We start from the raw sequence: 26,067 nt of genomic DNA on the forward strand, positions 1-26,067 counted from the left end.
GAATCTCAAGTAAACAAAGTTGCCTTGAGTTTGAACTCTACCCATACTGAATAAAATATTAAAAGTAATGGGACTGTTATAAGTGAGGAAAGGAAAATTTCATTTCTCTCCATGCTCATTATTTTTTCATAAACAGGGATGAGGACCAGGTGTAGACAGTTATAATTGAAGACAATAGTTATAGAAATGTTGGTATGGTCACATACTTCATAAAATGAAAACGATAAGGTAGTTTGCTTCCACCAGTGTTTATGGAATTGTTTATTGGGTTCCTTCATGAAAAGAACTGGTAACAGTATCCTCTGGATCTGAAACATCAGGCTTACCTTATCACAAGTAGAAGGATCAACAAGAGCAAAGGTATGCCCAAACCACATATTACCGAACATAAAGGAAGAGAAACCTCCCCTCAAATGTAAGGATGTTGGAGCAGAATAATTGTTTAAAGTTTAAATACTGTATTCTCAAGCAGGAACTCTAAATATGCCATATGCCTTGATATGACACTGATATGATTGTCTACATGAAATTGATTGTTTATGAACTGTCTGATTTAGTTACTGAAGTGTGATTTATGCCTTAGTAAGGTGCAATAAGCACTATAAGCCCTGACAGGTGTTTTACTGAAAGACATGCAAGATATTATCCTGTAATTCCCAAAACACCTATAACTTCAGTGTCACTGCTCAAGTTCATGGCCTGAAGCACAAAATCATTGATTTCAGAGGAAAGATGCATTTTATAAGTGAGAATCTAAATGGCCAGAGGCAGCGCTTTTGAGATAGTATCTTCTTGAAAGTTTAACAGTATTATGTATGACTTTTCTAGTATATATTCAACAAGAAATTTTAGAGAATCATTTATGTGTAGATACCAGTAAGAGAATGATGGATTTTATGTGTTCACCTTTTTCACCAATTAGGTAAGTGTGTCTAGATGTTTGTTTTCTCAATGTTCAGAGTACACTTGCCATTGAAGCAGTTGTCAAGATGAAGTTTGACAATGAAACAAATACACAATTTGAGAATTTAGTGTATTTCACATTTCTGAAGAACTTCTCTTTTGCTGAAAACAAATGTTTTTATATGTCAAGATAGATCCAGTGTTTTCCTTTTCTGCCATACCTAAAATTTGACTCGAGGTGTTTTTGTCTCTTCATCACAGATGAATTTTCTAGAATGTATCTGTAAAAAGTAAAATATGAAAACATTCTGTACCATGTTACTTTTTTCAAGTTTAATTCAGATTTTGTTTGTTGATTTCACTGTGACATATATTGTTTGAAATTTTCATGAACTGACTAATGTGTAACGAATGTGTCTTCATTTTCTTGAGTTTCTCCAGGCCAATAGGGTATGTACTTTTCTGAGTATTTGTCTATGGTATATTAATGGTAACAACTAACAAGGCCAGATTAATTCGTCTCAGTTAATCTCCATCTACTTTAGCCATTAACACAATAGGAGTCAGATGCTTTACCTTGTCAGAAAAGGGAAATGGTTATCACTTTTGTACATTTGCCTGAACAGAATATTAGACTCAAGTTAAAATCATGTTTAGTGCTAGACTAGGTAAAAACAAAGACGTCTGCTATGTTAAAGAATTAGTGCTTAGCATTTATGTTCGAGATTAACAATCAAAGAGGCGTTCAGCTTAGTTGTAATTCTTATGTCTGGGACAAGGAAAAGACCTTCTGTACACGCTTCCAGTGCTTAAGGAGGTTTGTTTACACTTAAGCTGAATTCTGATTATGTGCCAGTCAACAAGACTCAAACAAGACAATAATATATTTTGACAGTTTCACAAACTCTGTATGTTTTAGCCATGAATTCATTTCTGATCCTTAAAGGCTATGCCCTACTTTCTTGAAACAAAACAGTATCTGGTCTTTGAACTACCTTTGAACAAAGGACCTTCAACTGTTTCATTGTGAAATGTGACCCAAATTTTTATACCCAGAGACCCCTTACAGCACAATTTGCAGTTAGGGTTTTGGATTAAAGAATAGCAATCGTGAATAAAGGTATTTAAGGTCCATATGTTGATTTGGGGTCATGGGGCAAAGGTCATTGTAGCAGGTGTTCTTTGATGTTCATAGTTCCGGTCAGCTATGTCCACTATCACTGACCACTGTCCACTATCTGTCCACTAACCCGGTCAGCATCATTTCAAGGACAATAGTTCATGCCCAGACAGTGGTCATATCTTCACAATCCACAGATAGTGTTTCAGCCAATTATAAAATGCCAGATGGCTCTATTTTCAATAGGGACAAGTCCCTGAAAGTTATTTCTAGAGTAATCTTCATTGAATTCCAATTTATCTTCAGAAGAATGCAGGAAATATTAGTTGTCAAATTAAATTCCACCAGTGAAGGGTCCTTGAGTTACCAAGTGTTTGTTTCACTCTGTCTTATTGGATTTGACCAGTGAAAAGCCTACAGCAAACAGTGAAACTCATTTTGATCATTTGATTTTCCTTGCCTTTGTATTGATTTTCTGATGATTGGAGATAATGTAATATTTCCTTTTACAGATATCCACTGATGATCATATAATTTGTAACATAGTATTTGACTGCAGTAAATTAAGTCAGGACATAATATTCTGCAATAGTGAAACTACTGAATGAATTTTGGAGCGTTGAACTGTGAAATTTAAATGAATCAAAAGTTATGTGTGTCATAAAACTAGCTTCCTGATTGTTAAAATTCTATTTGTATCTCTGTTGTTAGTTACATAACAGTCAATGACTAATTATTTGCTTTTCGTCAGTAGCCGTTCAAATACTATCCCTAAGATTCAGTGCTTGCAGTAAATGAGATTCATAAAGACATCTGTTAGGTAAATATAAGAGTGTCCAATAAAAGCAAAGTACATGTGAGGAAAATGAACTGCAATCTGTTTCAATTATCACAAGTGTGTCAAATCACAGTAAGTGTTCATAAATGAAATAGTTCAGTCTGAGCCATTTGATGATGTTCTCTGAACACTTCTTCTTCCATAAACCCTGAAATACTGCCACTCAATAAAACTGACAAGCTTATATAATGATCTCTTTTGATCCTTCTCAGGAGACTAAGGCATTCATTAAGGATGGGCTTGACTCCCAACAGGGAATATGGCCAGTTTAGCCATACCTCATTTGAGAAAATTGCTAGTTTTGTTACTTTTACTACATAGAGAATTGTTATTGCAGGGATGTGAAAGCAACACATTTTGTGATGTTTCTGGGTCAGGATAGATGGATATCTTTATCTAAACAGTGTAAACATTTTGTCATACTTTATCATTGTTGGTAGTTCTTAGGTAATAGTATGCTTGATTTTGCTGAGAAAGTAACCTTTTCATCTATTCACTTCAAGACAGGAAGGTTAATTTCAGTATTCATTGATAAGTTCTTACTTTGCATCTACAAGTGGAAATGACAGTTGTAAGCTGACACTATTTCATGGAAAGTTGGTATATGTGAGTGAAATGGTATTTGCTCCTCAGTCTTGGTTGTCGGTTTGGGGTGAATTACTTCCACTTAAGAAGTCAGTGACGGGTTGAACTTTTTTTAAGTTCAACATTACAGTGTGTTACAGTGACAGCTCTGCAAATAACAGGGATTAGTTTAGAAGTGGGCAATATTTCCATTTCCTTTCTCTAGAGTCTAGTATTGTTCCATTCAAGTTTATGACATTGTCCGTCCAGTCACCCATCCAAATGACTACCTCCATCCTCAATCTAAAAGTCCTCTTGTGTTGAAAGATTAGCCAAATGCCAGTATTGCTTCATTTTGGAGCTATCAGGAGCTTGGTGTGAACGATTCTGGAGGAGCAGAGGACTTTTCAAAAAGCCATTTGTCATGCAATGATGACTTCAGTCCTGTTTACAACACTCAGACCCCAGGACAAAGTAACAAAGGCCACCTCATGGGGGCTGGCCCCAGCAAGGCCCCAGTCAGCTTCCTATCCAGCCCCTATCCAGCATAGGTGGTAATTTCCCAGGATCATTTAGCCCCTGGTTACCTAACTCTGGTGAAGCCAACCCGAACCAGCGGGTGGTAGGCTATGGCAGCTAGGTCTGGTTATCTATCCACCTCCCATCCTCCAGGGATGCCTGGACCCAAATTAAGGCAGATTTGGAGCTTGATAACTCACTTTAATCATGTTGTAATGATGATAGAAATGAAACATGCTTTACATGACTGGGTTAGAACTATGGGCAGATGTAACACTGGCTTAGTGTAGGTTGTTCACCATTGTTGATAGGGCAGATTACAAATGTCATTACATAATCTGATGATTTCGATAATTTGTGGAGGGACAGGCAAGGTTTTTTGAGTGTCAGAGAACTCACCATGGAGTCCTTTTCATGAAGTTGAGAAATATTGGATTTTGGTGTCCTGTTTGCTATGACACATTTCAAATGACAGAATGTTATGAAACTTTAAAGTAGAGTGCTTAAGAATGTGAAATTGTATACGTTTGGTGTTTTATTCTAAATTTGAAAATGTTTCTCATTTCTTTAAAATTGTAAACAATTATCCTTTCTTACTAATATATGGATATAAATACTCAACATCAGATGTAACATTTGTAATGATTACTGAGATATTTAATATATGTTTTATTTGGGATTATTATTTTTACAAGTGAGCTACAGGTTCTAGTACTATTGTTAGGTTAAGTCCCACTTTCTAAATGGCATTGTGTATTTAGAACTGAGTTATAATTTAATGTGATTGTTATTATTCACCTAAGCAGCCGGTACCTATGTTAAAGTAAGGGTGTTATTATTATCTTAGAGCTAACATTGTGAAATGGACTAGAGCCCAAGGCCCTTTCACATTAGGAGATCTAACACTCCTGTACTTATACACACTATGACTGTAACACTAAAATCACTTTGTGGACAGAGGTCTTTGGTCCTAAGGTTAAAGATTTTTGTCTGAAAGTGTTTAAAGTAGTAAAGTATGAAAAGCTGCCATTAAAAGCTGCAGTTTTATTTTAGTATTATGTTATAATTGCAATCAGCAGTTGATCAGTTCTAATCATATCCGATTGTTTATTTTGTCATACTAAGACCAACATCATATTTACAAATCTGTCAAATACTGATAATAAGTGAATGTTGTCATTTATGATATCTCTAATAAAGTTTTTGAGAATCTGAATTTTTTTATATTCACTCACTGAATTTTAAGGACAAATTCCAAACTTTTGTAACATTCAGATTTGTGAAGCCTGATCTGAACCTCTGGCTATCTACTCATGCAAGCGCAGGAAGATATTTTGATTCTGTAATATTTCAGTCTATATAGTCTGCCTTTATCTACTTATGTTTTTTATCTTCAAATTTCTTTCATTAAGCCCAATAGAGTATTAGTGGAATTACCCAATATCAATAGAAAAACTTGTGTAGCCAAAACATTTGTAAACACTCAGCCAATAAAAAGGGGATGGCTTGTTACATCTAAACTGATCAATTACACATGCATTATTACCTTTAAAAAGCTAACTTCTACTTTGAGAAAAGTGTAAGCCAACAAATCTTTTGTATCATCAAGTGTTTTTCCCTCCCTTTGATCTTGAATCCTAACATCATTACACTTGTAAAAATGTTCTCCATTGTCTGTAGTTGAACCTCAGTAGGTCTAACCCAGCCTGATTGTCCATTGTCCCATCTCCAACCACATACCTACAGTTGGTTCTCACACTGTCTACCTTTTTGTGTGACTGTAGGGTATTTTCAGCATTAGCTATTGTCCTACCCAGTAATCTATTGTCCTCGTGGCTGTGACAGTGTGCAGTCAAAGGCCACAATTATCTATTAACTAGGTGCATGGGACAAAAGATCTCTGCAGGACATTCTCAAGTCTGGGCCTCACTCTCACCTCAGTCTAGGCTAATTTCACCACTTAGGACTTGTTACTCATTGCTTGATTGAATCACACAGGGTTCCCGGGGACTAATTTTCTGGTGGAATTTTCAAAGTAAACTGGGGATTAAACCAGAATGTGTTTATGAGATGTGTGAAAAGTCACCAGTGTGTGACCTAGGCATATCCTTGCTCCCACCCTGGTACAAGATTTTCTCACCCATTGAGAAACTTGTGTGAATCTTCCAATGGGAACTGTTACAGCATTTCAGGTTCTTTTCAATTCAGAATTCTATCCAGACTGTTTTCTACCAAGGTGGGAAATAACAAGATGGTAGCTGCATTGACAACCTTTTGAAACTTGTTCCAAACAGCTTGACTTTTTCATAAGATGGTGTTGGGAACATTTTCAATAGATTAAACAATAGCAAGGTGTGGGATCCTTATTCAAATCCTTATTCAAACAGACTTGTTGATATTAGGGCAAAATTGTGAAATTTCACATGCTTCATACAAGTCTCAGATTTGGTATTAATGACTTGGTGAATTCTCATTGGTCTGGTATTAGTTGTCTTATCAGGAGGTTTTGAGTTACCAGAATACATCACTTGTGCTGAATTAGTCCAAAGGTGACTGTCTGAGACTCAAGATGCTAAAGATGAATTCCCAAGGATACACTCCTATATGGTTTGAATAATAGTTATTTATGCTTGATACAATTTTATTTGTTGGTAATTACATATTAATGTGGTCAAGCAGAAAATAGATTGTAAATAGATTTTGATTTAATATATATTTTTCTTTAACCAGGCTAGCCAAATTACACTAAATTGCATGATGACTGATTTCAGCATATTAAGTGCCTTGTTCTTACCTTTCATTCCATCAGTAAATTTGCTTTGATTATCTCATGGTCATAGTCTCCTTGTAATAAGTCTCTCGGGCCAAAATTTGTCTATTGTGTGTGTAAAAGACAATTATTGTGTCTACAACCTGACAATAGTTTGTCAGTGGCAGTCAACTCATGAGTGACTGTGATACAAAGAGGAATGAAGAACCTAAAGCAGTTCCTCATAGTGTCTCAGCAAGCAGATGACAGTTTATGGTTCCAGGTCACTGAATGTCTTGATAGGCATGTAGAGAGGTTTTTTTGTCTGTCTCTTAAGGAAAGCTGAATGAAACTCACTCAAGCTGCTTTTGGATGTTTCATGTCTGTTCTTACTTTTCAAGAAATAATGCAGAAAGAATTATGGTTACTAGGATTATTAGCACTTGCTATTTCATCATCAATGTTCAAACAAGAAGAACTGCTTGGAAAATACATGTGTTGTAGTTTTGTAGACATAGTACCCACTGATAACCAGAATTTGGTCTTTCTAGAATGTTAAACAAACAAGGGAAGTTGAAACAAGGAAAGTTGAAAGCAGTTGTTGCCAACAGATGCTATCTGTAACTAATTTGTTGAAGCAGCAACATGAGGCAACAAAGTCAGGGATGTCTGAGAATGATAGCCAGGGATATCCCCAAGGGATGTTATAAGAGAGGTCATCTTGATTTATGGGGCCAGCTGAATGATGTTTTGTGTCTGTCCACACAACTGCTGACCAGAGAGGTGCTTGTTAGCAGAAGTGGAACTCTTGAGTGGAGGGCATACTGCTTGACAGAACACATTTCAAACTTCACTTTCTCTCTCAACTGTTTGACAGTTTTACTGACTGGTGTTTTTTTTGTTCTTGCAGCCTGAATCGATTTGGCAGTTTGCTGAAGACCAACCCAGACATCCCACCAGAGGCCTACACAAAGTGAGCAATGTCCTGTCACATCCATCATGCCTAATCACTTAGACTATTGTCTAGGGTGTCCTAAATTATATAGCTTAGTATTATATGATAACTGTTGTGACACAGGGTAAAATAATGCTAAGGGTTATTACTTTCTTATTACATGCCCTAGGGTCCAGTAAATTGTGAACAAGTGACAGCCTGTAAATATGATTATTGTTATGGTATTACTCTCAAGAAAAATGGACATCAGTGTCTGTCACTTGTCAAGGAGTGGATTATGTTTTGGAAATGATAGATGTGTAATTGTTGTTTCCTTTTGCAGAAGGAAAACTATTGCTTTTAGGAGGATAAACTCACTGCCTGTAAGTATGACTAGAGGAAGTTTGTAATAAAGTTACAAAGGAGTCCTATATCTTTTTAGTGTAGTAAAGAAATCTGTTATATTGTCTTGAGAACATCAACAAAGTGTATTTGTGTTTTTAATTATTGCTATTAATTTCATTATTCAAACACCATGTACAAGGTTCTATATTCAGTTCTACATTCATTATTTGAGCAGCACATCAGCTAGTGCATCCTATCCATTAGTTTGTAAAGTAACTGTTTGATTGCCAACAATCAGTACACTATTTTTGTGTCATTTGTGTGAAATCAGTGGATGTGGGGGAAAATTCCATACTTACTGTTTGCACATTTGCATTAATTTATTGTGTATCTTTTCCAGCTGCCAACTATGCGTCTTGACAGCCCAACTGACTTCCAAGATAAAGAAAATTCCTGTTCCCCCAAACCTAGTGAATGCATGCTTGACTGTGACCGCCCTGCTTTTGATCCTGAAGACACATGTTCACAGGACAGTGGCTTGGGATTTGACAGAGAAAAGGTACTCACTAGACTTAATGTTATTTGCTAACAATAGATTCTACATGAGTATTTCAGGAGCTCATGTTCAAGTATATTATTTGACTCAAAAAGTCATGACATGATTCTATGTTTACTGTTATTATGTTTTAGGATGAGCGCTTCCTGTTTGCTGCCCCAGTGGGAGTACCCCCAAGAAAGATGAAGATAATTAATGAAGATGCATGTTCTCCTCAGAAATATTCTCCAGTCAAGTCTCCGTCCAAAAAGAGATCTTTCTCACAGTCCTTCCAGGTATTTTTGACATTCAGCATTTCCCTGTGTTGTCTTTTCAAAGTAATGAAAGAAGGATTATAGCCCAATTTTGTCTGTAGGATTGTTGGGACAAGAAAGACATGCGAATTTGGTATTGAGATGGGTGGGGACTATATTACCATACTTTCAAGCCCAGAGTTACATCTTACTTTGCACATGCCAACACAACATTTGGATACTCTAATGATTAAAGCATTTGAAAGTAAAACCTTAGACTTAGAGTTTAGTTGTTATTCAGTTTGTAGATAACTGGGTTATGGATGTGAGTGGTATCTATCCTGCCATCTGCTTTGATTGACTGATTTGCACTCAGCAATGTGCCTGCTATATGGCAGCATGCCATATCTAATGGAATCTGGACCTGACAATCCAGTGATCAACATCAAGAGCATCAATCTACACAAATGGGATGCAGTGACATGTCAGCCAAGTCAGCAAGCATGATCAATGAATCCTGTTTGTCACCTCTTACGACAAACATGTGTTATTGAAAACCAAATCTATCCTAGATGTTTAGGAGTATCTGTCTGTCATGATTTCGCTGGCTTTGTGAAAATATCTCACTCACCTGATGCTAGTCTTCTCTTTATTTCATTTAATAACTGAAATACATGAATAAAGGCCTTCTTTATAACAATGATTTTGTTTGTTTGTTTCACAGGAAAAGGGTGGGCCATTTGGCAGTCCTGTTCATCTCAAGTCATCACCTCTTGCAAGCACTGATGATGATGTTGATGATGGCTTCCTGGATGTCTTTGACCAGGAGGTAGCAGAGGTAAATATCAATGACCAATTTCTTAGGAAGCTGTGTGTCATGGCTCAGGTGAACATGACTATTAGAAATAACACTCCTTTAATGGAGTCAACTTTGGAACCAGGATTTTGATCACATGTCAAATATTGAAAAAGTAAAGGTGCACACCTCTTGAATCCACCACGAGTATTGTATTGTAGTCTTTGTTATATATGATTACAAAGATCTTTTACAGTATAGTATCTGTAATATTTATTGTTTACTTTTCCAGATCACTGACCCAGTTCCCGACAGTATGGCTAGTCTGTTTAGTGCCCCTGTTCTCAACAAGGACACCCACATACAAGATGATGATACCCCAGTTGTAAGTCATTACACTATTGTCTGTGTTCCAGTCAGTTAGACGCCTGTACAAGATCTATGGAGAAATGCTGAACTAGATTCCATGTTGTTATCAAATTTAGGTACTATCTTTTATAAAGTCAGGTATGACCTTTCAAATATTTTTTTCAGTTACGAAGAACAATGGCAAGGACATCCATCCTACAAAGATCTCAGTCATTTGATGTCCGATCTCGGCCGTTTTCTCACAAGCGACTAGAGCCACCACGAGATGAAGCAACACCAGTTCAAAACAAAAGGCATCGAAAAGAGTTGATGGAAGACCTGACTTCTTGTGTGGCACCACCTGTAGAGGTCAGTTTTGGTAACAAAGACATCACTGTGTCATTTGGGTTTGATTGGTCTGTATAAGATCAGTCATGTCCCTCATTCTGTGTGAGAGCAACTGACACGCTCTAATAACTGCCGATAAAAATATGTGGTATTATTAGAAATAAGTAAATATGTCACACTGACACATTGCTTTACTCAACAGAACCCTTGTCTTTCAGAAGCCTCCATACATGAAACTACATCGCTGTCATTCAGAAACTGAGGCCCAGATCAAATCTGCTCTCAACAGGCTGAACGATGAGCCTGATCTCATTGGTGACTGCTCCAAGGTAAAACACTGTGATCAGATGCTAGCAGTACAGTACATCTGTCACTCAGGAGCAAGTTGTGAAGACAGCATCAAATTAGGAAAAATCACTACTGGAAATCAATTTCTTTCTGAGTTTGTGTTTAATGTTTTTCGTTGGAATAATCTTACAAAACATTTCTACTACAAGTTCAGTGGTTGGTACATAAGGTCAGTGAGTTCTTTTTATTGAAAATCTAACTAACATGATGAAAGCTACAGAAGCATAAATTGTTTTGAACCTTTAACCATATTTGTGTACGGTGCACTCTGTCTAATGTGGACCAACTTGGGGCCAACTAAAATGTCTGAATTAGACAGCTGTCCAAGCAACTCAGAATTTACACAGAATTTGATGGTGTTATTTCCCTTTGATGATTACATAATTGTGCATGAAACACATATCTTTTGTCATTATGACAACAAAGAGGGATTACGTCTTGACAATAAGTTCAGACCACTTTATACAGGAATCCAAGAAAGACAGAGCCCAAGTTGGACAGAGTGCACATATTTACTAGACTTTGATGTATACTCTGAAGAAAATCATGAGCATGTATTTAATGAAACAGGCAAACAAGAACTGAATTTCAAATTAACATTTCAATTTCAGTGTGTATGACACAATTCTAAAACAGATACATTATCAGATATGACAAGTTTTAGGCTTAGATCCTGTCTTCAGCAAACCTATACTTGTTGTGAAAGGCTACTAATGGAATCAGGTTGTAAGGCTTGCTGTGTTGGTTGACACATGTCACTATATCCTATTTGTAAAGAAGATTGTCTGGTTCAGACTTGATTTTTAGCAGACCGCCACCAAACAGCTGGAATATTGCTGAGTCTGGCGTCACTCACTCACATTATTAGATATAATACAAAGTGAGATCACGTATCAGTATTGGTATATGCGCCGTGTAGGAAGAGATATTTATTGAGAAATAAGTTTTGCATGTGCCATATCCTGGTTTACACATCTCAGTGTAATTGGTGTTTTCCAGCTGTTTAGTAACACATTTTGTATCATAGAAGATGGTTGTGGAACAGCATTCAGAGATGATATTCAAAAGTTTTAGAAATTTTGACATTTTCAAACTACAGATTTTATGTGTATTTCTTTGTTTTTAGCCCTACTGCCTACCTATTATACCAAGCAAACATCAAGATCTCAAAGGAATATCTCCAGAAACAGTATGTATTCTTACATCTTACATATGCTTTAAATAAGGAACAAATGTTGGTAGGTACTGTCTTGACAGATCACCAATGTAAAGGACAAATAATGACTTGATTTCATGGATGACCAACAGAAATATCAGATTTCTTTTTGACACTTTTACCACATATAATTCCTCAACATTAGTGCACCTATAAATATTGATGAAAGAATTGATTTTTTGTTAATGATGATATATGCCTTGGATGATATATGCCTTGTACTCATAGCAAGACTGAAATATTTTTAAACATTTTTCATACGACTGTTTTTTGAAACGACATGAAGACTTCCCATACTTTGATCTTCAACTCTGCAAAGAAAAACAAACATAATGAAAAGTGTGTTTGACTGGATACCTGTGAGAAAGATAACTCCAGGTTCATGGACAACTTAAGAAATCTTATCTATCAATATGAATAAAACACTTTGGCATTTTGAAATAAATGCATTACTATGAACACTCTCTTTGACTGGCATGTACACACACCATATTCGTGACAATATGCATGAAGCTTTGACTGTACCTGTACCTGTAAATGCACACTTTCTTATGGTTTGGAGACCTTCTATGATCTGGATTAGAATTGATATTACGTAACCCATGTTTGCTGTAAGAGGTAACTAAGGGATTGGATAATCAGACTTGCTGACTTGGTTGACATCATTGTATCCAAGTTGCATAGATCTGTGCCCATGCAGTGGATCACCGGATTGTATGGTCCAGACCCAGATATTTACAGACCGCTGTCATGTAGCAGAAATATTGCTTATATGGGCGTAAAACTAAACTCATTCTCTCACGTCTAGTTAAATAATCCTTCCCTTGACTCAACCAATGGTAGTCACTAGATCCACATGTAATGTCTTTGTGTTGTAGATGAGTCGTGTTCTGAATCATGAATTTGACCACATAGTGAGTGACTTCTGTATTGTCGACTGTCGGTATCCATACGAGTACCACGGAGGCCATATACAGGTTTGTAGCAGAGATAATATTTTTAATACATTTACAAATGATATCTGGTTTTCATTTCTTTATCAAAGAGACTAATGCAGCAATAAAAAAACATGTGTGATTAATCTTTACATAAGTACTACCTTGCTGTAAAGTAATGAATCACAGTAAACAGTAACCAATTTCCTATCTCCAATTTTCAGAAAGCAAAGAATATCTATACCAAAGAGGCCATCCTAGAAGAATTTATAAAGAAGCCTGCTATGGTTTCTGATCCTAACAAGAGACAAATAGTTATATTCCACTGCGAATTTTCATCAGAAAGAGGACCAAACTTGTAAGTACTTACACTTCCACTGTCAGTAGTAAGTCTTAGTAGTAGAATATACCTCTGATGTAGTGATGATGACATGTATATATGTGAACCATCATTTGGGGATTATGTTTGACCCTGTTATGACAATCACTGGTTGACTTTATGTACTCTGTATACAACTGTAATATTCAGTGTGGGTAGGATTTCAATAGAAAGTTATTGGAATGAATGTTTAGGATATTTTTGTACTGTAGCAAGTTATCACAAAGTACAAGCATCTTCATATGTTTGAATCTTTTGTAGTTATTGTAGATAGGTGAATCTGGTAGTTGAAAATAGAACATATTCATAACTAGCTGATAATCATTCTACCAATATTGAATATGAGTGTTTAATGTTCACAGATCACGATTTCTGCGTAACAGAGATCGTGAGATCAACAAGGATGTGTACCCATTTTTGAAATACCCTGAGCTGTACCTCCTAGAGGGTGGATACAAGTGTTTCTATGAACAACACCAGGTACAGTGACACATAACTGAAGTTATTTCACCTCACCATGTCACCTTGTCACAGACAACCAGGTTTATCACAGTTAATTGTTACTACACATTATGTAGTATTGTTGCTAAAACATTTCTTCATTGCTGAATGAAAATCCTGAACTTTAACTAATTATTTGTATTTTAAATTTCCTTAGTACATCACAAATCAAAAGGATAGGCTAAAGTTCTCAGTGCATTATTTGCAAGGTTAGACCACAGTTGTTTTACAACCTGTTTTACATATGAAAAATACAGACAAAAAAGTAAGATGCACTCAGTTTATCAAAAACATCTTGCAAGACTAAACTTAAAAATTGCTCTGCATAATTTTCTTTCACTACCACCTTTTTCAGTGTTTTCAGGCAAATGTGCCGTCCTAATTTCTCTCAAATGTTTTGGAGGCAGTGGGGTAGCCTACTGGTAAAGAGATCACTTGTCACACCGAAGACACAAATTCAGTTGCCCACATTTCCCCATTTCTTGTGTACCCAGCGATGACACTTCCTCACTTCCTCAAAATGTGTTCCTTCACCCTGTAAATATAATCCCCTCAGACACCTTGAAAGTGAAGGTAAACCATGTTTGTTCAACAAATGATGAAAGTGCCCCTGATTTTTATGAGTGTCACAATTTAAGTTGTACTGATCAGGCTGCTGGCTACTTTCTGGGGTTTCTGATTTATATTTTCCTGTCCTGAAAATGAAGCTAGTCCTTATTTCCAGACCATTGTTTCTTGATGAATCTTACAGATATGATACAGTTTAGCCTTGTGGATATTGGATTGTCAAAGATATTGAAACCAATGTTCTGTTCTTCTGACACTGAAGTGAAGGTATCTGATTACAGTGAACCGAACGTCACTGTAAGAAACCAAATACCCATTTCCTTATCTCACTTGATCACAAGTATGTGTCATCTCTCTGATGCTTGGTTTTTAACTTTATCATTAGGTGTTGAAACTTGTTGTACGGAGCTTATTGTGTGCTCTGATTGAACTCTGATTATAATGTGCCTCTGTCCCATTTCAGGAGCTATGTGAACCCCAGACATATAAGCCCATGCTTCATAAAGATCACAGTCATGACCTGAGACATTTCCGTGCAAAGTCAAAATCCTGGGCAGGTGAAAAGGGACACCGAACAGGCCTACGGACACTGAAATTCTAGCTTCATTCTTCACAAATCCAGTAGACTCTAGTGAAAACTATTTATTTGCAAATCTGCATTGTTTGTTACTTGATCATTGTTGACAAACAAATCTTTCATTTGTTTGTGAATGATGACTTATTATGTTGGTCAAATGACGCTGCACTCCAATGGACTGCAGTCACTGAAAGTGCTCACAGTCTGTTTATTGATGTTGTTTATTGTTTTCTGTAATTTTATGTTGTGTGTATAAATGTATCAATTTCACATCAGTTGTGAAAGTATTATTTGTACATAGTGGCATTCTCTGCCAAACTGACATCCAATGAAATATATATCACGATGTCAGCCCCTGTCAATCACTTGCTTCTGCTTTACCTGTCACTCTCTACATTTCCATTTCTACCTCTCAGGTCTTATTGCTTTCAGTTTGGTCTTGAAATTACACTCACCATCCGTTGATTAGACAGATCCCTAAAAAAAGAAAGGTTTAAGAATAATGCATTTTGAAACGTGGACCACATTCGTAAAATGAACAAGAACAGTAAAGATTGTTTTGAAGCTTAAATTATTATTTAATTTGTCAAACTTTCAAACAATATAAGTATCTCACAGAAGCAAAGAATAGATTGTCTTCTGTAACTGTTACTGTTACAAAATTTTCAAAACTGAGACATGAAAAATCAGAGGGAGTATTAGAAGCATGCAACATAAATTCATGCTTTAGTAAATCGACAATTTCAAGCCTACCATTCCTTTTTTCTGTTTTCATTTGTGTACATGTGTGGATGTATGTATATATGAATGGAAGTATTTAATCTTGATACTGTTGTGAATGGTGCTATTTGTAGGGTATGAAAGCTACTCATTATTCTCTTGTGTTGTCCCTTTACCAACTCTTGTGTAATTATGTTGATTTTTTTAAAACCTTTAAGGATATAAAATTGTAATACCAGTGACATCAAGTGAATATCCCAATGCCAGATACTACCAGATTTTAGGAAGTTTTTTACGGATTTTGTGGAGACTTTATCAGTTGTAGAAGATCCTCATGTTTCATGTTTTATTTATAGTAGTCTGTGTAGTGTAGGTGTTTATGCTAGGTGTTGATTTTTTTATATTTATTGTTCGCGTACTTACGTCATGTGATAGTGTTTTAAGAATCAAGTCGACAAATGATTACGATGTTGGCCCCAACAACTAACTGACAACAATTCAGATGAGTTTTTAAAAGCATATTAAGACAGTTTTATGAAAGAGACCATTAGCTTATGCCTGTACATAAAGTTTCTGAAGTAGCTTTTATTCATTCTTCTCATTTTTTTATCCTTGACCTATAAATGTATTAGTAGGTCACACATAGCATAAACTTGATGTTGATCAGATAATAAAATGGAACTATGAGAGTGTGTACATGGTGAAAATTGCGACAATAAAATTAATTTTCATTCAATGTTTGTGTTGTATAAACATCCAGTTGGGATTGATGAGAATGGTTATAAAGTTCTTGTCATAAGAAAAACTACAGAGTATTGAGGGTTTCCTAGTTGAGTGTGTGATAATTTACCCAGAAGCTTTTCCAGGGCTTGTTGATTTATCTGCTGGAATAGAGCAGATTGCAGCATCAACATTCACTCACTACTTTCTGCTGGGTAGGGAGATTAGTCTGTTATTTCATTTCCCTCTCGCACAGAAGACCTAACTATGTTTTCTCATTTGGTGGTCATGGGTTTTAGTAATTCATTCACTCCATTTGCGATCCAGGAATTTTAGTATTATACATATATGACCTGCCTCACTCTGGACTGGCTGAGTGAGGATCTGGGTTAGAATTGATCTTCAGTAACCCATGCTTCTTGTAGGATGTGCAGGATCAGGTGGTCAAGCTTGCAGACTTGGTTGACACATGACATTGTATCCTAGTTGCGTAAATCAATGCCTATACTGTTGATCACTGAATTGATCAATAGACTACCACAACATAGCTGGAATACTGCTGAGTGCAGCATAAAACAAATCTCATCCAAGTGATTTTATGTCAAATTCACCATGAAGATTTTTCACGAAATGTCACCTTAACAAACTCTGCTTGGCTAGATGTTATTTGCAAGACCATTATGATTTATGATTCATTAGATATGTGTAGATGACACAGTCTCTCATTATAGTATGGTATTAGTGCCCTCAGGGATATGGAATACACCGCCCAACCTGTAGACCCTGTGTGTTAACGCTCTTGGACAGGTATACTGGAGCACAATACACTACTATAATCTCTACTTACCACCTAGGAAATATATACACACCTGCTTATACACACACGTACAAAGGTTGTCAAATGCAGGTGGACAGTTGTTCTTGAAGTTGATCCATTACAGTGGTGATCTTCCACATTAGAGATTTCGTTTTCTGATTCTGATTACTGCTGAGCAACATGTAAGTATTGTTACAGCCACTAATAAGCTGCTAAATAAGTAACTTCTCATAAACAGTGATCATTAACTTCCAAATTCCACTCAGGTTTGATGCCCCACAATGTATGAAGCCCATTTCTTGTAAACAGCAGCACAATATTGCTAGAATATTGCTGAAAGCAGCTTAAAATGTTACACATGTTACTGTGGTTAACTGAAAGAGATCCATTGGGTTCTGTAGCTTTCTTGTCATGTAATATATCTAATAATCCCTTGACACTTCTGCCTTTAAATTATACTGGACAAAAATAGTTAGGGATATATATAAATTTTAAAATTATAAGTAATGATCGTTTTACTCATTGTGACAATCTGATGAAATATCAGTCATAATCCTAAATTATTTTGTCCAGTATAATTAGTGATTCAAATGTGTGCAAAAAGTTCCGCAAAAGAGAAAACAACTCTGACATTGCTCGTTTAGTCAACATATGATCCCATTATTGATCTCCTTGTGTAAAGACGAGAGTGACAGGTTAGACCAGAATACAGTACGAGGTGTTGCCAAAGCCATTCACTTGGTCAATTGCTGAAAAAGCCTTTGAAGGCAGAAGAGGAGCGGAGGCTATGACCAAAGGGAGGTAACAAATAATTAATTTGATGAAGTGACATAAAATCCTTTCCAACTCCTCAAAATTATGACACAACACGCACAGTTTTAACAAACTGTAATGACTTAGGGACTGTTCACAATTTATGACTAGGGGGTGGGGGTGGTGATGATTTTTATAGAGTTGCATGTACAGTGTGAATGACCTAGCTCAGTAACGATATTTCGTTCTTGTTCAGCATGTAAAATGTCACGAGAAAAAAATTAGGAATGTTTACAACATGAGCACATGTTTTTGTTTTTTAAATTCATATCATGGTTTGAATGAAAATAATTTATAAGCGTAATATATAACATGGAAAGTGGTATATAATTTCACCTCAAACTTGTTCATATAGTCACAGCCCCCCAAGGTAACGAGGACCTGAAACGAAGCGCTGGTAAAATAACAACCTACAGACAGCTCACCCTGACTTCAAACACTTGGTAAATGGTTATGGACTTACTTTTGCGGAACAAAGCCCTCATAATCCCGACTTTATGCCTGGACAACAAACGTAAGTCGTGTTGTGAAACTTTGAATGAGAGCCAAGTTGTGTGTTATCTGTTCGGGAGGACCAGTCCCTCACTGATTCATCTAATCTGTATTCAGGAGTCTAAAGTACGTTCAACGCCAAGGTGTCTACATCCAGAGTTGCCTACAGAAATAACTGCATGCACACTGGGAACATTGGATAGAGCCCTAAGAGATAAGACGTGTTGTCCGACTTGTGCTATTCCTGTATAAAATGTCAGCTTATGTATACTGTACTAACGTGCGTGCGTGCATTCACGTGCCTGTCTGTATTGTTGTAGGTATTCACATGTTTCTGTGTTATGTTGTAATATTACTTACCTCTATAAAAAAAAATAACATAGAAGCAAAAGCAGGTGCAACAATATGATTGTGAGATTCCCTCGAAATATGGTTATGGGAGATATAGAGGATTGTTACATGACTCTATACAGATAAACGAGAGACATCAGAAAATGACATATCCCCCGGCCCCGACATATTTGAAAGGACAAATCATCTGACAGTTACTTGATGTCTTTTTCGATTAAGCTTGAATCGTTTTCATGGAAATCATAAAAAATATAAATGCCATATATCTCTAAACAAGAAAAGGCACCACTTCAAGATCTGTCTAATATATCTGCCAAGATCTGTTGAAAGATATGTTATGGTTTTCGAGTTGTGTTCCGGGCAGGAAGCCCATCCCACCATTTTAAGACTCAGTCCGAATTGTTTCCATGGAAACCGGGAAAACTAAAAATGGCAAAACTTTGTAAATAGCAAAAGGCACCACTTTGTGATCTGCCTCACATATCGGCCAAGTTTGGCTGGAAACCAAGCCCACCCACCCTATTGAGACAAAGTCAGAATCATTGCAATGGAAATGGGAAAATGAGAAATATAATAATCTGTAAATAGCAAAAGGCACCACTTTGTGGTCTGCCTCACACATCTGCTGTTGTTTTCAGAAAGATATTAAGAAGTTTTTGAGATCTGCTTTTTTGGTGAAAAAAAAAATACTGAACGTTTTTTTCTTTGAGTTTTGCTCCGGAAACAGAATGATTACGGATGGACAGACAGGTGGCAGTTTTTGTATTTCATCAGTTCGGTTAAAGTAGAATATACCTCTTGTTAAGCATGTTTCTTCGAATCATCCTGTAATATGAGATAAAAGATTAAAAAATAGCTTTACAAGTAAGTCTTGATAATTCCTTGCTTCGAGATATATCATGTAACAATCAGTCCACAGAAAACAGCTTTCGCGACACAGTTGAGAATACGAAATCAGAAGCATCTAGAAGCGGTCCCAGAATCAATACGTCAAGTTTGCTTGTATGTTGACACATATTTCTGTAGTATGACGGCAGTCATTCTCGTGTGGTTTGCGTCAGGTCATTAAAACAGCACAGTGCTTTCCATTCTTTGTCTGTAACTACCTAAGTTATGTAAACAACACCAACAACGACGACAACACCACTTTAAAACAACAACAATAATATCGGTATCATAACAACCGCTATAAAAAGAACAGGTAATCAAACAGAAGAAAACCTACTACAAAATGTCCAATCAAAACGAGATGTAACGGCCAACTAAAGGGATGTTTATCATCAGACTTATTTTAATCCGATGTCTTTCACGAACAAGTCTATTTATACGTAGAACGTTATATTTGTACTTGCTATAGGTAGATATATCAGACTTTAAAGCTGTCTATTTATTTCCCCTCACAGAGTCTGCCAGATTTATATCTTTGTGATATAAAAAGAACGGGAAATTGCGTCTGAAACCTTTCAAGGGTTGTTTCCGTGTTGAACGTACCTATACATGGCCAAAAGTATCGCAAAATCCTAAGTTGCCATTAACCATACCAGCTTAGGATAGCGAACGTATCAACTACTTACTTACTACCTACACTCTGGAGAAATTAAATGGCATTTCTGGACACTAAGTATCAAAAGCTGTACTTTATTCACAGACGCGAACATTGCAAAACTACGAGTGTAGTGCTCATAATGCTGTGCAGTTATTTTCAAGACTCTGGCATACAGTCTCCAAGAAAGGAATTATATAAAATATCACAACTGAGCTATGCCAGTTTCTGATGGGGCCTCTGCCACCTGCAACGATATCCCCGACTCCCCGACTCCCCACCTCACTGACTGTATCCGACGTTGAATTTGACGCTGAGGTAGTCCATTCTTGATGGATTGCTTGTTCCAGTACATTAAGAGTTTGGACAGGAGGATCTCCATAGCGTATTCTGCGACCTATAATGTCCCCAACATGCTTTATTGGATTAAAATCTGGTCTCTGGCGCTGACGGTCCTTTAACGTCATTAGTTTACCAATATCCCTTGCAACAGCCCCTAGTGACATGCCAGCATTCTCCAAACCTGTGAGTTGCCATTTTTGACCAATTTTCAGTAGATGAGTCCTGATAATTGCTCATGAAGAAGGGCGTCAATTAATTTCCCAAGTTATCGAGCTGTAGGACAACTGTTCAAAGAAGACCCGTGAAGGTCCCGAGGTAGAATAGGCCTTCAGCAATCCATGCTTGCCATAAAAGGCGACTCAGCTTGTCGTAAGAGGCGACTAACGGGATCGGGTGGTCAGGCTCGCTGACTTGGTTGACTCATGTAATCGGTTCCCAATTGCGCAGATCGATGCTCTTGTTGTTGATTACTGGATTGTCTGGTCCAGACTCGATTATTTACAGACCGCCGATAAATAGCTTAAATATTGCTGAGTGTGGCGTAAAACTAAACTCACTCACTCACTCACTGTTCAAAGAATATTATTTACATTTAATCACATCAATATGTATATTACAATGTATTGTAAATTGTGTTATTTGAACACGCCGTTGTCATTTATGTTATACAAAACAGGATCTCACAATCGCCGGTGAAGTTCCAACTGCATGACTTGTAAATTTTGGTATTGTAATGTTTTGAACGCAGCATCTGTAGCTACAACTACATCTCAGTGCAGTTTATTTATTCAGACAACTTAGTTCCCAAACAATATCGTTCCGAAATGGAATATCCCATTTTTCATAGTACATTATTTCATCGCTATTTTGCTTTCATCCAGATAGAAAATTGGTTTAAGACTGGCTATTATTTTGCGTTGATATTGTATTTTTTCCTGCTGTCAAGCGTTTCATGTGAGGGTTTTTAACCTCAGTAAATGGCGAAAGACCAGGCTTGCCAGACCAAACGTCCAAATGTTTTTGTGGAGCCATATAAGACGTTTGCTCATTAGGGACTTAGCGAAATCAATAAAAATATGTTCAGGAATATAATTCTGTTTGTATCATAAGTAAGTTCAGTAAGTGTAACTCGCCAATCATTTAGGTGTTTATGTTGGACCTTGTGTTTGAAATCACTGAAACAGTCTCTTGCCAGTATTTAATGTTTTGGTCAAAAGCATACTGTTTCAAAACGTTGAACTTTGATGGAGATAAATAGAAATCCCGATATCTGTTCTGATATCAAAGTTCAGTTCACTTCCGTTTTGATAACGTCACATCCGGCCTGGGAGAACACTTGAGCAAAGAGTGCTTGGTCTTATTTCATGTGTTACTGTATCTCCATATATCTTTTAAAGATGAAATGTGAAGATCATGATTTGAAGATACATCATGTTTTGCCAATGGTGTCATAGCTCATCCAAAGATCCTGATCATGACGTTTTCATATGTGTTTGATAGCTGTCATGATTTGGGGTACATCTGACAGCAGCCAGCAAGTAAGGCCTATGGTGACACCTGAGTGACACCTGAATGACACCTTCCAGCAGGATAACACCTGTGCCTACACTTCCCCAAGGGTTTCTCTCCAAATGCAACTGGCACCTTTTCTGTGCTTTGGGGTGTCCTCAGCCAGGATTTGAACACAATGGAAAACTTGTGAAGCTGGATTGGGAAAAGGATTGGAGATGTGCCCAAGGCTGATAACTGTAGCTGAGTAGGTGTAGGAGCTCAGATCTCAATGGGCAACAGCTCTGTATCCATAATCAGCACCCATATTGGGTACACACATTACTGTGCCTTGTAATGTGCTCAGCTACTATTGAAAATGTCATAATAGGTTTATGTGGAACAAATTTTTCTGTTATTTTGTCACAATTTAATTTGACTGAAAATTATTTTGCCTCTAGTCCGAAAAATACACATCCTTTCCTCGTTTGTCAACACATTCAATCATAATATGCAAAAATATAATCTCATTTAGAAAGAATAAACAACTTCTGGATGAAATATATTTAAAGATTAGTATGGGACTGAAATTAGCTTGTACACATCAGCCGGCACAAATCCATCTTACAAATAGTTGAATACAGTTGGCAGGAAATTAGAACTGTATGGTGACTGACAAGATATTTTTAATGTTTTTAAATATTGCAACATTCAAACTTGCAAATGACGTGAAAGTCTCTAGAATCTAAGTTTACAATATCCTTTTTAAATGGACTATGAGGTTTATCATTTGAACAAGTCTTATCATGGTACTGTATTGGTATGAAGTTTGTAGTACTCAAGCCATTTTCAGTACAGTTGTTTTGTTACATTGAGGTAGATCAGTGCTTCAAGTGTTCATCAGGCCAAATCAGTGGGTTCAAGCCCTACATAGGTATTTGCTTGAAGTAATATTTACATCTTGTGTTGTTACTTGGGGTAGCTCAGTAGTTCAAGTGTTCACACATATGAGTGGCTTGGTTCAAGTCCCTCCAACTATGCTCTGCTTGAAGACTATCACTGGTGTTCTGGACAGAGTTTCAACATTGACATAAGATCACTTTATGTTAAATCAGCAACTTGGTGATTATGGGCTAAAATATCATCTGGGGCAGTTGGTCTGCATTGGCTGTGCTGTATGTGAAACTAAACTGAATATGTTCCCCACCAGACGTTGAAGTATGTGTCTACTTGGCACAGCACTGCACTGATGCTGTAAGCAAGTCGGAATGGAACCCTGTTGCTACATCGTCTCTCTCCAGATATCTCTGGGTGACTACAGATTGTTAGTTGAAGGTAATTGGCCCTGATGACATCCGTGACCCCAGGGTCACATTGCTGATCTGGAATCAGGTGGTCTTATCTCCCTTGGCCCTGCTTGAGCAGACCTTCACAGGCAAGCCCTGTATGGACTACTTACTCACATAGCCACTTCAAGCCTCAGTTAGTACAGTGTGTGATACTTACATCACCAGTACCTCAAACATTGTTGACTTGATCCTCAATGGATCAGTCGGGTTTGCTAATCACAAAGGTGTTTTTGATCTTAGTCGCACAGCTTGCAATTGCACTTGTGCATGTCAAGGGGCCTGTTGCACCAACAAGTGTAGCACTGTGGAGGTTGTAAGTCTACTGTGTTGAAGTATGGGAGCTGTATCATAGCAAGGTAACAGCTTTGTGAAATGTGCCCAGGTATGATCCTGTGTTGTTTCTTAGTGTTGTCCACTCTCCATTTTTCAGTGTTTCAATGCATCACTTATATGAAGCTAACAAACTATGCATTTGTGTGTAGCATCAACATGTACAGATGTGTACAGATCCTATCTCCTACCAGTGGGATACAGTTTCCACCAGTGTTGCCGTAACACAGTTATATATAGACAGTAGGGCGTGCACCAATTCATCCAAACCTCAATTCGATTTTCGATATTGGACCCTTGCTTCGATTCTTCATACAAGTAAAATTGTCAGATTTCTTAACTCTCAGACTCAGCTTTCTTGTCCTGAAATCCATTGTGAACTTGGCGATGTCTACTAACAAGTTGTAGTAAAACCTTTGTTCTGGCTGTGTGGAGATCATTTAAATCGGTATTCAAACATCAAATCGAAATAGTGATCATGGTTATTGAAAACTGAAACTAAGGTGTCAATTTTTGATTAATCGGATAAAGCAGCTACAGCCCTAATTAACAGCACCTTGTAGTCTGGTTAGATGCTAGTCTATCTGGGGACTTGGAGACATTACTTGACCATCATGTCAAGATTAATCTTAAAAGAGCTGATGTCATTCACTTCCACTTTCAAGTAAGCCCTTGACTGTAATCAAGTTACAGACTGTGTAGGGAAGTTCTGGGAAGAAGCACGAAACAAAATGGGTTAATATCATGCTCTGCAAGTTACACATAGCATGATCTTAGGACATACATGTCCTCTCTCCATTTCCATTTGCACTGAAGTAGTTTAGCACTGTAGAAGTATGATTGCCATGTGGGGACACCACAAATGGGCTTCCCATATTGTACAAATGCAGGGAATCAAACCCAGGTCTGGCATGATGAGCAAATGCTTTGACCACAGAGTTACCTCTCAGTTTCCCCTTGCCAATGACTTGTACATATACGAGACAACTATGCAAACACCCTCTCTCATATATTCAAAAAGAATCGCTAAAGATGCAGGTTAGAATCATCTTCTGTAACCCATGCTTGTCATAAGATGCAAATAATGGGATTGGATAGTCAGACTTGCTGACTTTGTTGACACATCATCCTATCCCAATTATGTAGATATGCTGTTGATCACTGGACTGTCTGGTTGAGACTTTATTATGTAGACTGCCCCATACACTTGGGACATTGCTGAGTGTGGTACCCACTCACACATATTCACAAACTACCAAGAAGTCCATTGTGTTTATGGTTTATTGCCATATATTTTGAAAGGTACACTTTGAAAGTGAGTTGCATGTTCTGCATTCATTTACAACATTTGATATATACTGAAAACAATGTTTGTTTCCTTACAAAAACAATTCATATTTCTGAGACATTCACAAAGCACAGAACATTTGGAATTTTATATTGGAGAAAAAGGCATTTGTATAATATAGAAATAAGCAGAGGTAGATTATATTGGGATTGCTACAAGGCTCTTGAGTTCCATCGTGAAACATTCAGTCGGTGTACCCTGTGCGAGGAGACATTTGATTTAACCGTGACGTACTAATTGGAACTTACATCAAGCACTGACTGAATCTGGCCTTCATAACAAAACCTGTACCACTTCCATTTGACCAATTGGATCTCTATAATGCTCATGATCAGAACAGAATATTATTTGTGATCAACACAAAAACAACGAACAGTTAGTCAGAAGAAACAGACTGCAAAATATATGCAATGTCGCATAGAATGGGAAAGTTTATATATATATATGTATATATATATATATATTTATATATATCGTCAAATTTCAAGAGTGAAATTTAACATTTTGCATAACATGGAAGAATAGCTTAAACAGTGAAAACTTTGTGTAGTCGTAACTGTATTCAACTTAAATAAAGAAGACGTACATATACTTTATCCTACTTCAAAATGATGTGAAACGTTTAGTTATATTGCTAGTTCATAAAAGACATTAGTAGGTGAGGAGAGAGATTATACAGCAGAAAAGACCCTTGAGACGTTTTGCTCTAATTCCAAGTCTGATTCAAGAAATAGGTTCTTGAAAAAACAATTCATAGCCACAATTTTAAAAGTCGAAAACGTCCGTCCTATAGAAACTACCTCAATATAAAAATGCTCAACAATAATTAGTCTTGTAAGTTTATCTTGAATGAAATAAATGAATAAGACAAAACAATTTGATTCACGACATTAAAGAAACCCAACATAATGTTGTCCACCCAATAAAATTTTTATATATACATTTTTTTGTATTTAAGATAAAAATTCAGAATAAAAA

General features: G+C 36.8%; 1 protein-coding gene across 1 annotated transcript in view; it reads left to right on the forward strand.

The window, feature by feature from the left end:
* Positions 1-16,232, forward strand: part of LOC137265130 (M-phase inducer phosphatase-like) — a 23,039-nt gene extending 6,807 nt beyond the window's left edge. Inside the window, exons 4-16 of the mRNA XM_067800443.1 lie at positions 7,604-7,666; positions 7,971-8,010; positions 8,373-8,531; positions 8,663-8,803; positions 9,486-9,599; positions 9,850-9,942; positions 10,092-10,274; positions 10,472-10,582; positions 11,728-11,790; positions 12,696-12,794; positions 12,977-13,110; positions 13,494-13,611; positions 14,663-16,232. Of these exons, the coding sequence (XP_067656544.1) occupies positions 7,604-7,666; positions 7,971-8,010; positions 8,373-8,531; positions 8,663-8,803; positions 9,486-9,599; positions 9,850-9,942; positions 10,092-10,274; positions 10,472-10,582; positions 11,728-11,790; positions 12,696-12,794; positions 12,977-13,110; positions 13,494-13,611; positions 14,663-14,800 (1,456 nt within the window). The 3' untranslated portion in view covers positions 14,801-16,232. The remainder of the gene's footprint in view (positions 1-7,603; positions 7,667-7,970; positions 8,011-8,372; positions 8,532-8,662; positions 8,804-9,485; positions 9,600-9,849; positions 9,943-10,091; positions 10,275-10,471; positions 10,583-11,727; positions 11,791-12,695; positions 12,795-12,976; positions 13,111-13,493; positions 13,612-14,662) is intronic.
* Positions 16,233-26,067: the final 9,835 nt, after the last annotated feature.

Source organism: Haliotis asinina, chromosome 15 (genome assembly GCF_037392515.1).
Source record: "Haliotis asinina isolate JCU_RB_2024 chromosome 15, JCU_Hal_asi_v2, whole genome shotgun sequence".
NCBI lineage: Eukaryota > Metazoa > Mollusca > Gastropoda > Lepetellida > Haliotidae > Haliotis > Haliotis asinina.